This window comes from Mustela nigripes, chromosome 17 (genome assembly GCF_022355385.1).
Source record: "Mustela nigripes isolate SB6536 chromosome 17, MUSNIG.SB6536, whole genome shotgun sequence".
Lineage (NCBI taxonomy): Eukaryota > Metazoa > Chordata > Mammalia > Carnivora > Mustelidae > Mustela > Mustela nigripes.
This window is the reverse complement of record NC_081573.1, coordinates 530,619-542,542: the sequence shown is the minus strand read 5'-3', so window position 1 is coordinate 542,542 and position 11,924 is coordinate 530,619. Positions and strand designations below refer to the sequence as shown.

At 52.8% G+C, this 11,924-nt stretch overlaps 2 protein-coding genes across 4 annotated transcripts in view; both read right to left on the bottom strand.

Moving 5' to 3' along the window:
• LOC132005810 (leukocyte immunoglobulin-like receptor subfamily B member 2) overlaps nucleotides 1-2,346 on the bottom strand; it is a 6,314-nt gene extending 3,968 nt beyond the window's left edge. The window contains 1 exon segment of the mRNA XM_059383335.1: nucleotides 2,304-2,346. Within this exon segment, the coding sequence (XP_059239318.1) occupies nucleotides 2,304-2,346 (43 nt within the window).
• A 49-nt stretch (nucleotides 2,347-2,395) lies between these two features.
• LOC132005048 (leukocyte immunoglobulin-like receptor subfamily A member 6) lies at nucleotides 2,396-10,448 on the bottom strand. Of its 3 annotated transcripts, XM_059381789.1 has the most exons (7): nucleotides 10,305-10,448; nucleotides 10,114-10,149; nucleotides 9,645-9,932; nucleotides 9,198-9,500; nucleotides 8,677-8,973; nucleotides 8,157-8,459; nucleotides 2,396-3,150 (listed from the first exon to the last, which is right to left on the bottom strand). In XM_059381789.1, exons 1-7 carry the CDS (start codon nucleotides 10,336-10,338, stop codon nucleotides 3,014-3,016), a joined length of 1,398 nt encoding a protein of 465 aa, XP_059237772.1. In that variant the 5' UTR covers nucleotides 10,339-10,448; the 3' UTR covers nucleotides 2,396-3,013. The 3 variants fall into 3 exon arrangements, with proteins under 3 accessions (XP_059237772.1, XP_059237774.1, XP_059237773.1); XM_059381791.1 differs by lacking the exon at nucleotides 8,157-8,459; XM_059381790.1 differs by lacking the exon at nucleotides 9,645-9,932.
• Nucleotides 10,449-11,924: the final 1,476 nt, after the last annotated feature.

Genomic DNA, 11,924 nt, shown 5'->3' with positions numbered 1-11,924 from the left:
CCCTCGGTCAGCCCAGAACATCTGTTCTCCATCCCCTGCTGCCTGGTGGGTGACCCCTCTCCCCAGTGAGGACATGGGACTGGGATCCCTGGGATCAGCCTCACCTGTCTGGGCTTGGTTCCTGGAGCCCAGACTCAGCCCTGGAAGAGAGTTCCTGTGAGAGGTTTGCCCCAAATCCTAGCAGATCCCCTCCTCCCGTGAGCTTCCTGAGCCTGGGATCTCTGACAGACCAGGGCCTGTGTGTGGGGTGGGTTCCTCCCAGACTAGAGTGTCCCCTCTCCTCCCCAGATCTCACCGAGACAGAGCAGGGTTGTGAGGGTGAGGGTCATGGCATCTCCTCTCTCTGGTTCCGGCTGTGCAGATGGAGGGTTGACTGTGACTGCAGGACAGACAGACACACCGGGTGTGGCCACGGGGAGGCCAGTCTTGCTTGTCACAGGGTTGTCACGTCATCAGTCCCAGAGGAAGAGGAACGCCCCTCCTCAGGCCCAGTCTGTTTTTGGTGTCCATGATGGTGCAGCGGGTGGACCTCTAGGCTTCCTGAGATGCCCCATCTGGGTGAGGATACCAGGGCAGTTCCTTCCCTCCCAGAGCCTCCTCCATGGGTCTCCTTCATCCCCAGCACACCCCTGGGTCCTCACCATGGATGGGTCCCCAGACCCAGAGCTGCTGCAGGGGACATGGGTTCCTGCTGTGCTGGGGAGCTCATGTCAGCACAGATACTCATGTGACATCTCTGAATGGCTCAGGTCAAGGTCATGGTGACAATGAGCCCAGAGGAGAGATATGGGCACATGGGGAATGGAACACTACCCCGCTCATGGCCCCGGAGTGTGGGCTCTCTTTATGACACTGCTTCTAAGGACTTCTCTGTTTTGCTCTGTTTTGCTCCACCTCTGGCCTTGCTGGGAACATCCCAGACCATCCGTCCTGGCTCCTTGGTGCCCCTTGTTCCTGGGGCTGAGCTGACCTCCTCACCCTGCGGTCTGTGTGCAAGCATCAGGGGACGTGTATTTGGGCTAGAGCTCTGATTTTGCAGGAAAGCGGATCTTCACCGAACTATTCTTGGACTGTCCACTGCCAGCCTGACCTTGGGCGGCGTGTCCTTGCTCTGCTCCTCAGTTCCCATCTGCTGATGTCGTCCTGAACTGCATCCCCCAGAGTGAGTGTGGGGATTGGGTGTCGGGGTCATGGGAGGGATGGGGAGCTGTGAGTTTCCAGACCAGGTAAGAGGAGCATGGGCTGGGGGTCCCGTCGCGGTGATGGGGTCCCGGGTCCAGACTCTGCATCCAGGTGGCTGGTTCGTGTGCCCGCTGGAGACCTTGTCTTCTCTGAATACCGGATTGCCGCTCATAGCACATCTGAACTATGCAGACACAGAGACATGCAGGTAAAGGGGAAATGAACTTCTCCAGAAGCAATTGGAACCCCAGCAGAGGCAGAGAACTAAGCTGAGTCCCCGCTGCTGCGTGGGACCACAGAGGGCTGGTAGGGATGATTTTTGCACCCGTGTGGATGCAGAGGGGTTCCCCAGGGTCCTCTCAGTGGGGAAGGCATGGGGATCCTGGAGGTCAGGCTGCATCCTCAGGAGAGACAGGAAGGGCTTTGGGGGTGGATCCCTCAACACACAGAGGGAGCCTCTGCCCCTAGGACTGCGATCATACCCTCCGGGGGGTGGGGGATGTTTCCCAGCATCCCACTATAGAAAGAGAATGGGAGAGAAGGCATTTTCAGAAATTCATGTTTTTAGGTAGTGGACTATTTTCAGTCTGTGAACGGTTGCCAAGTGTAGTTCGCTTCACTTAGAACAGGAATCCAGGGGGCGCCTGGGCTGCTCGGTGCCTTCAAGTCTCTGACTCTTGATTTTGGTTTAGGTCATGATCTCAAGGTCGTTGGATTGAGCTCTGGGTCCAGGCTGAGGTCAAGCTCTGTTTTCTGCCCAGAGTATGTTTGTCCCTGTCCCTCAGCGCCTGCCCTCACTTTCTCTCTCATTTAAATAATAAATAAAATCTTAAAAAAAAATTAAGATTAGGAACCCAGATGTGGACAGGAGCCCAGGCGTGAACAGGAGGCCAGGATGGAGAAGGTACAGCATGAAGGAAAAATGGCAGACACATAAGCACTGGAAAATATTGGAGACAGACACAGCCGCACACACAAGCATCCCCACATGCGCACGCGCGTGCACGCGTGTACACACACACACACACACACACACACACGTGCACTTTGGGGTCTCCAGTGAGGTGTGTCCCCTGCAGGATCACATTCACTAGTGAAGATGGTGTGTCCATGACTCCCACCTGGGTGCACAGTGCATTCACATGGCTCCTTGATGTTGCCCATGATGGGTGTGTATACGCCAAAGAAATGGGCAAATGTTATGAATCACAACTTAAAATAAACAAACATTTATTCCTTGCACCTAACACATCCCTGAGCTCACTCAAACTGATGGTGTCTCTGGAAGATTCCACCAGGTGTTACAGCACGAGGACAGAAGAGCTCTGTGAGTCTAGAGAGGGTTCAGGGAATGGTTTTGGAGTCATCTGTTCCAAAGCAGGCCTGATTTTCACCAACTTATTTACTTGTGAAAACAGAGTCTGTGTTTTGGGCTGAAGGAATGGAGGACAATAGTGGACATCAGGGAAGGTGGAAATGGAAAGTGAAGGAAAATGTATCCCCTGAAGGTGGACCAGAGCTGCCGCTGTAAGAAGGTATGAACCAGCCCTGCTGTGTGGGATGAACCCTCAAGTCACAGGGATGAGGAAAGACGGGGCAGTCAAGGATGTCCAGCAATGCAGGAGGGAAAGCACCACAGGTCACGGGGGACAAGTCCTGGGCAAGAAGCAGCCCAGACATGTCCTGCACCTGAACCAGGCTCCCCCTCGATGTTGTCAGCAGACAGATCAGCGAGGGTGAGCTGCAGGCTTTCCTCCAGATCCCTCTGGGCACCTGGGATGCATGCCCACAGCTCTGCCATATGGAATGGTGGCTTTGTTCCCCCTCATGTTTAGCTCCTGGCTGTGTCTGGGGTCCTTCTCTTGCTGTGCTGAGCCTCTAGCAGCAGAATCCCGAGGACCACCAGGATCAAGGCAGCCACGCCCATGCAGGCCAGATTCTCCACCGTGTAATCTCTGGGGTCCAAGCCTAGGAATGAGGACAGAGAGGTTGCAGAGGTCAGAGAAGACCCACATCCCCCATATCCTGCATGTCCACGCAGGGGACCTGCCTCCCCTGGACAGGACACCCCTCTCCACAGCAGTCCCATCACTTAGAATTTCTCCTAGTCTCCACTTCTGGGGTCTGACTTGTTTTGGGGTGGGCTCATGGTACCAGCTGCTTCTGCAAGTAAGATGGAAGCTGATGGAAGGAGTTGGAGACCCCCGTCTAGCCTGTCCTCAGCTTGTCACTATGGATAGTTCCTGAACTAGCCCTTCTCTGCTCTCCTCACTGGATTCCTTAAGCCTCCTTGTTCTCATTAATTTCAGACTTTGCTCCTGAGTCACTCGGGATAGATTCTGGTTGTGCCCCACCAGATCAGGGTTGCAGAGAAAAATGGCCTCCCAGCACAGAAATCATCATGTCCTTGCATGTTTTCTGCTCAGTATGGTCTGTCTGTTCCTCAACAGGAGGGTGGTCGATCTGTGGCATGTGGAGACAGGATGGGGACAGGAGAGTCTGGACTCAGGCTTTGGGGAACTAGAGGCAGGTCAGGGACATGTGCCCAGAAGAAGGAGTCTCCATCATCATCTCGCTATTTGGGGACAAACTCTAGAAATCTCATGAGATTTGAAGTTGGGATAGATAATCATTTTGTTTGTTGAAAAGACAACCTCTGTTCCCACTAAATCACAGACCAGACCTGAGGAAGTGCATACATGTGGATTTCATATACGAAATCATTGACATCTCTTAACCCAGTTTTCATATGAAAAGCAAGAAAGTAAAAAAAAAGGAAAAACAAAATATGAACCAATTCTTATTATAAAGATTCATCCAAATAGTCTAAGTAATATTACCTTATTGAATTCAGAAAATACCAGTGAACAGTAAATGTTATGTGGTTGGGTTAACCCCCAAATGTCTGAAACCAGGAAGCCTTTCTAAAGAGCCTTGTATTGTTAAAATCAAGGAAAAAGCATAGCTGTTCAGCAGACAGACATCTTTCAGGAAAATAATGCATTAAAAAAAATTTTAAAGATTTTATTTATTTACTTAACACAGAGAGAGAGAGAGAGAGAGAGAGAGAGAGATCATAAGTAGGCAGGGATGCAGGCAGAGAGAGAGAGCGGGGGAAGCAGGCTCCCTGCTGAGCAGAGAGCCCAATGCAGGTCTCGATCCAGGACCCTGAGATCATGACCTGAGCCGAAGGCAGAGGCTTAACCCACTGAGTCACCCAGGTGCCCCCCAAGAATGCATTTTTAATAAGATCCTAATGAAGCAGGAAAATGAGTTGAAATAGATAGGTCAACAGTGCTTTCGATATAAAAATAGATTTTTTAATATAATTTTTTATTTTTTATAAAAAAATAGATTTTTAATGAGCTTGCTTTTAAAGTCAGTTTTGGGTATAAATCAAGTTGTTTCCGTGACGTGAATCTTGTGGCTATTTTCTCTGTCCTTTGAAGCGAGAAACATAGCTGTGCATTTTAGACATGAGACAGTGAAATTTCCACGTGTTTGTGGTTATGATCATTTTCGGCAGCATATTGAACAGTGGTTGAAAGGGAGAGAGCACAGTGAGTTCACAGGATATAAAAATACACCCAAACTCACACTTCTCTTAGGCTTGCTCAGCAATTACTCAGACAGCTGACGTACGTGGTGTTAGAGTGGGTGAGATGTTCCTATAACAGACTATGAAGTGACACCACTTAAAGGAATGAAGTTCAAAGACTTTGAAGTTCATGTATGTGACAAATCACTGAATGTTATACATGGAAAAATAACAAAGTGAGACTCATCGAAAATGTGCTAAGACTCGGTAGCACCAATAGAAGAGTTAGTAAAGGATCTGTACTCAAGGGACTACAGAACACTCATGAAAGAAATTGAAGAAGACACAAAAAGATGGAAGACTATTCCATGCTCATGGATCGGAAGAATAAACATTGTTAAAATATCTCTACTGCCCAGAGCAATCTATACTTTCAGTGCCATCCCAAACAAAATACCACCAGCATTTTTCAAAGTGCTGGAACAAACAATCCTAAAATTTGTATCAAGCAGAAAAGACCCCAAATCGCTAAGGAAATGTTGAAAAAGAAAAACAAAGCTGGGGTTATCATGTTGCCTGACTTCCAGCTTTATTATGAAGCTGTGATTACCAAGACAGCATGGTACAGGCACAAAAACAGACACACAGACCAGTGGAATAGAGTAGAACCCAGATATGGACCCTCAACTCTATGGCCAACTTATCTTCAACAAAGCAGGGGAAAATATCCAGTGGAAAAAAGACAGTTTCTTCAATAAATGGTGCTGGGAAAACTGGACAGCTGTGTAGAGAAGGATGAAACTTGACCATTCTCTGATACCATACACAAAGATAAACTCAAAATGGATAAAAGACCTCAATGTGAGGCAGCAATCTATCAAAATCCTAGAAGAGAACATAGGCAGTAACCTCTCCGACACTGGCCACAGCAACTTCTTTCAAGACATGTCTAAAAAGGCAAGGGAAACAAAAGCAAAAATGAACTTTTGGGACTTCATCAGGATGTAAAGTTTCTGCACAGCAAAGGAAACAGTCAACAAAACAATGAGGTAACCCACGGAATGGGAGAAGATATTTGCAAATGACACTACAAACAAAGGACTGATATCCAAGATCTGTAAAGAACTCCTCAAACTCAACACCCAAAAAAACCAGATAATCATGTCGAAAAATGGGCAGAAGACATGAACGGACACTTCTCCAAATAAGACAAACGGCTAACAGACAAATGAAAAAATGTTCATCATCACTAGCCATCAGGGAAATTCAAGTCAAAACCACATTGCGATACCACCTCACACCAGTAAGAATGGCCAAAATTAACAAGACAGGAAACACCAAGTGTTGGAGAGGATGTGGAGAAAGGGGGACACTCTTACACTGTTGGTGGGAATGCAAGCTGGTGCAGCCATTCTGGAAAACAGTGTGGAGATTCCTTAAGAAATTAAAAGTAAGGCTACCCTATGACCCTGCAGTTGCACTACTGGGTATTGACCCCAAAGGTACAGATGTAGTAAAAAGAAGGGCCATCTGTACCCCAATGTTCATAGCAGCAATGTCCATGATAGTCAAACTGTGGAAAGAGCCAAGATGCCCTTCAATGGATGAATGGATAAGGAAGATGTGGTCCTTAAACACTATGGAGTATTATGCCACCCTCAGAAAGGATGAATAACCAACTTTTGTAGCAACATGGATGGAACTGGAAGAGATTATGCTGAGTGAAATAAGTCAAGCAGAGAAAAGTCAATTATCATATGGTTTCACTTATTTGTGGAGCATAAGGAATAACATGGAGGACATTGGGAATTGGAGAGGAGAAGGGAGTTGGGGGAAATCAGAGGGGAGACGAACCATGAGAGACTGTGGACTCTGAGGGTTTCAGAGCGGAGGGGCAGGGGGTTGGGAGAGCCTGGTGGCGAGTATTAAGGATGACACGGATTGCATGGAGCACTGGGTGTGGTGCATAAACAATGAATTCTGGAACACGGAAAAATAAAATATAATTTTAAAAATTAAATTAAAAAATTAAATTTAAATTTAAAAGATTTTTTAAATTAAAAAATAAATAATAATAATAAAAAGACCTGGGAGTGCCAAAGCTTGTTCCCCACAAGGACTGTGTGAATCCAGTCTAACCCCAATGCATACAGGAGAAAGAGGACTGGTTTCTGAGTCTGGCGTCCTTGTCACCTGAGTTCCCTTTGCCATCATCTGCAGGTGCTGCTCTAGAAGGTATGAGAAGCAGACACAGGGACACTGGACCAGCGACCACACACAACACAGAGTGGACACCAGTGTACATGGACATGGGGTGCAGCCTCCCTGGGGACTCCCGTGAGCCAGACTCCACCCTCCTGGCTCTCAGGTGTGCACCGAGGGGCATGGAGGCCCCCAGGTGAGCACGGGGGTGGGGGCAGCAGAGCGGTGCCCGAAGGTGGGGAGGCTTCTGTCCAGGAGAGCGTACCGGGGGGCTGACAACACCATCAGATTCTGCTATGGAGGGACAGGAGGTGAGTGGGAGGCACTGTTCACTCACCATTGTCCTCGCTCACCGCCCACGCAGCCCCTACTCCTTACTCTGCTGAGACTGCAGGATGGGGGACCCCGGGTGCACACTGTGGATCTCCCCAACCTTTCAAGGGCAGGATCCTCCTCTGTGGAGCCCCTGCAATCCCCACATGTGTTACTACGTCAGGCTTTCCAGAGACTTGTGTCCTGAGCTGAGCACAAGGTCAGGGCCGCTCACCTGAGACCAGGACTCCAGGGGATCACTGGGCTGTGACAACACATGGGGGAGTGGCATGTGCCAGCCAGTGCCACCAGAGAACTCTGAACTGAGAGGCAGCTCAGAACCCGCTCCCCATGGACCCACCCACCAAGGCAGACAGAGACCCTCACTCACCCTCAGAGCCTCTGGGGTCAGTAAGGGTGAGGTACCGGGCTGCACCTCCCCCACTGGGCCCCTCCCCCTCCCTCTGCCACGACCACCCTAGCCCCCTTCACCAGCGTCAGAGATCCTGGAGCCCCATCATTCCCCTGGCATCTCTGAGAGCCTAGAAGAAAAGTCCCTGGAGAGCAGCCCTGGGGGGGCCCGTGGTCAGGGGGCCGGGGTCTATAGAGGGTCCTGGGGAAAAGACAGGAGTGTGGAGGGGCTGGAGCTTCCCCTGAGACCCTGTCTCTGCTCTCACTCTTCCTCCTCATGTGCCCTGTGACCCCCAAAGCTCCTCCTCTCCCAGGAGAATCCTGGGGCTGGGGTGAGGGACAGGCAAGTGTGGGAGGACCTGTTTCCCTCCTACACCATGCATGAGGGGTAGACCCCTCTGCTGACATTCCCTTGGAACCCCCCACTTCCATCCTAGACCAGACCCCTCCTGGTCCCAGGGCCCTGAAGAAAATGTTGGGACACAGAGGGGACAAGGTCAGGGACCCTCACCTGAGACCAGGAGCTCCAGAGGATCACTGGGCTGTGACAACAGGTAGGGGGAGGTGCTGGCGGAGCCATAGCACCTGTAGGACCCCCCATGGGCTGAGGTCACAGGACTCATGCGGAATTCAGCCTGGTGCTGCCCAGCTCGGTACTGTGACCTAAGACGCAGCGGGGGATCGGCTGCCCCCTCCTTGGACAGAAGGAAAGTGTGCACAGAGCTCCATGATTGACACAGCAGGGTCACATTCTCTCCTGGGGCCACCATGGGTCCAGGCTGCACTGAGAGGGACGGTGTGTAGGAGAGCTGTCCTAGGGAGAGGAAGGGCGGGTGAGGGACTGTCCAGCCCTTGATCTGAACTGCGTCTGTCTGTGTCCTCCGAGTCTGTCCCTTCCTATCCCCTGTCTCTCTCTGTCTCTCTCCCTCCCTGGTGGCCCCACACCCCTGGTCCCGGCCACCACCACCTGGGGCTCGCCTGGCAGGACCTGTGCAGAGTCTGGAGTCCTGACAGACGCTGTGAGACCTCACCTGCCAACAGGATGTCCACGGGGTCACTAGGGGCCGACCATTCAGAGGAGAGGTTGTGTCCACCGTAGCACTTGTACCGGCCCCCATGGGAGGGTCTCACCAGGCCCAGGTAGAAGGTTGCCCCCGAGAGCCCAGGCTGGGTCTGCCGGCTAAGCCGCCGTGGAAGGTCAGGTGCCCCCTCCTTGGACAGAGCGAATTTGTCGTAGCTGACATCAGAGCGACACTGGAGGGTCAGCCTCTGTCCAGAGGTCACGACAGTGTCCTGCTGGGTCAGGAGGGAGGGCTTCCCCGACACACCTGGGAGAGACCAGCCGTGGATGGCAGGGGCTGCTTCTCCCGAAACCTCCCTTCTCCCGTCCTGATCCCCAGGTCTCACCGTCCATCACGGTCAGTGACGCTGACCTGCGAGTCCCCGTGGTCCCCTCATGCACCCTCTCATTGGGGCTCCCCTGGGGGCAGAGTCCGTGTTAACCTGTCTGGTGCCTCAAAACACAGATGAGGCAACAGTCAGACTTTCTCACCTGAGACCAGCAGCTGCAGGGGGTCACTGGGGACCGACCACACCTGGGGGGTGTTGCTGTAATAGCCGTAGCATCGGAACGTCCAGCTGAGGCTGGGGGTCACGGGGCCCACAGGGAACAGGGCCTGGGTCCCCCCGTGGGGGGCTGGCTGGGAGCCCAGGGTCCAGGAGGGCTGGCGCTCTCCTTCCTTCATCAGGATGAACCTGTGGAATCCCATCCGTGAGGCACACTGGAGGGTTACATTCCCTCCTGAGGTCACGACAGGGCTGGGCAGAGCTGAGAGGCTGGGTTTGCTCTGGGATTCTAGGAGAGGAGGAGGGGGTGGTGTGAAATGAGGCTCAGATCTCCCACATTGTCCCCAGGCTGGACTGTGAGAGGGATACACTTGAGAGCCCACCCCCTTCCTGAGGGCAGAGCCTGGGGCTGGGACCCTGAGTGGGCTCGCACCTGTCACCACCACCAGCTCCAGGGGGTCACTGGGCTCTGACCAGCCAGTGGGACTGAGATAGTCACAGCGGTATCTTCCTGCATATATGTCTGCCATGTGTGTGATGGGGAATTTGACCTTGTCTTTGGATTCCAGTGGCTTCTGTCTGTCCCAGGTCTCTAACTCTCCCTCTTTATGTAGGCGGTACTCCTGGACTTCCAGGCCCCCCTGACACCAGATGGTCACAGATGTCCCCCAAGGCATCACAGAGCCTGGCTCAGCCCAGACATTTGGTTTGGGGCGGGTCCCTGGAAGGAAACAGAGGCTGGGACACAGACCTTTCCCATCTCCAGGTCCCAGCTCTGCCCCAAACCCCTAGACGTCCCCCTCGGTCAGCCCAGAACATCTGTTCTCCATCCCCTGCTGCCTGGTGGGTGGCCCCTGTCTCCAGTGAGGAGGTGGGACTGGGACCCCTGGGGTTAGACTCACCTGTCTGGGCTTGGTTCCTGGAGCCCAGACTCAGCCCTGGAAGAGAGTCCCTGTGAGAGGTTTGCCCCAAATCCTAGCAGATCCCCTCCTCCCGTGAGCTTCCTGAGCCTGGGATCTCTGACAGACCAGGGCCTGTGTGTGGGGTGGGTCCCTCCCAGACTAGAGTGTCCCCTCCCCTCCTCATATCTCACCGAGACAGAGCAGGGCTGTGAGGGTGGGTGTCATGGCGTCTCCTCTCTCTGGTTCCGGCTGTGCAGATGGAGGGTCGACTGTGACCGCGACAGACCGACACAAAGTGTGTGGCCATGTGGTGGCCAGTTCTGCCTGTCATGGTGTTGTCACGTGAGCAGCCCCACAGGAAGGGGAACAGTCAGTCCCTCCCCTGAGCCCTGCTTTGGTGTCCATGACGGTGTGTCTGGTGGACTCCCAGGCTTCCTAAGATATCTCATCCAGGTGAGGAGACCAGGGCAGGTCCTTCCCTCCCAAAGTCTCCCCATGGGGTCTCCTTTTCACCAGCACACCCCTGGGCCCTCACCATGGATGGGTCCCCAGACCCAGAGCTGCTGCAGGGGACATGGGTTCCTGCTGTGCTGGGGAGCTCATGTCAGCACAGATACTCATGTGACATCTCTGAATGGCTCAGGTCAAGGTCATGGTGACAATGAGCCCAGAGGAGAGATATGGGCACATGGGGAATGGAACACTACCCCGCTCATGGCCCTGGAGTGTGGGCTCTCTTTATGACACTGTCTCCAAGGACTTCTCTGCTTTGCTCGGACACTGTCCACCTCTGGCCTTGCTGGGAACATCCCAGACCATCCGTCCTGGCTCCTTGGTGCCCCTTGTTCCTGGGGCTGAGCTGACCTCCTCACCCTGCGGTCTGCCTGTGAGCATCAGGGGACGTGTATTTGGGCTAGAGCTCTGATTTTGCAGGAAAGCGGATCTTCACCGAACTATACTTGGACTGTCCACTGCCAGCCTGACCTTGGGCGGCGTGTCCTTGCTCTGCTCCTCAGTTCCCATCTGCTGATGTCGTCCTGAACTGCACCCCCCAGAGTGAGTGTGGGGATTGGGTGTCGGGGTCATGGGAGGGATGGGGAGCTGTGAGTTTCCAGACCAGGTAAGACGAGCATGGGCTGGGGGTCCCGTCGCGGTGATGGGGTCCCGGGTCCAGACTCTGCATCCAGGTGGCTGGTTCGTGTGCCCCCTGGAGACCTTGTCTGCTCTGAATACCGGATTGCTGCTCATAGCACGTCTGAACTATGCAGACACAGAGACATGCAGGTAAAGGGGAAATGAACTTCTCCAGAACCAATTGGAACCCCAGCAGAGGCAGAGAACTAAGCTGAGTCCCCGCTGCTGCGTGGGACCACAGAGGGCTGGTAGGGATGATTTTCCACCTGTGTGGATGCAGAGGGGTTCCCCAGGGTCCTCTCAGTGGGGAGCACTCAGGGCTCCAGGAGAAGGTTGGGCCACAACCTCTTGAGAAACAAGAAGGTGTAACTGTCCCGCAGAACAATGTATTACTTAAAATATAACCCATGGGAAATTTTACTAGTTACCAAGTACATTTAGATGCAGTCTCAAGAAAAATACATACCGGCACCAGGCCTCTGGGGAAGAGGACGATATAAGGCCTTGAAGCAGAGCAGCTGGGGATGCCGGGTAGCTCATGCTTCAGTTTTTGGTTATCTCCACTCCCCGACCCCCTGCCCAAGAGGGCCTGTGACTAGTTAGATAAGTCCTTTTTTTCTTTCTTTTCAGCCCAACAGTATTCATTGTTTTTGCACCACACCCAGTGCTCCATGCAA

Coding starts and splice junctions, on each gene's coding strand:
- LOC132005048 (XM_059381789.1), bottom strand. CDS start 10,338: ATGACACCCACCCTCACAGCCCTGCTCTGTCTCG. Junction 10,150..10,304: donor CACAGCCCTGCTCTGTCTCG/GTGAGATATGAG, acceptor ACTCTCTTCCAG/GGCTGAGTCTGGGCTCCAGG. Junction 9,933..10,113: donor CAGGAACCAAGCCCAGACAG/GTGAGTCTAACC, acceptor GTTTCCTTCCAG/GGACCCGCCCCAAACCAAAT.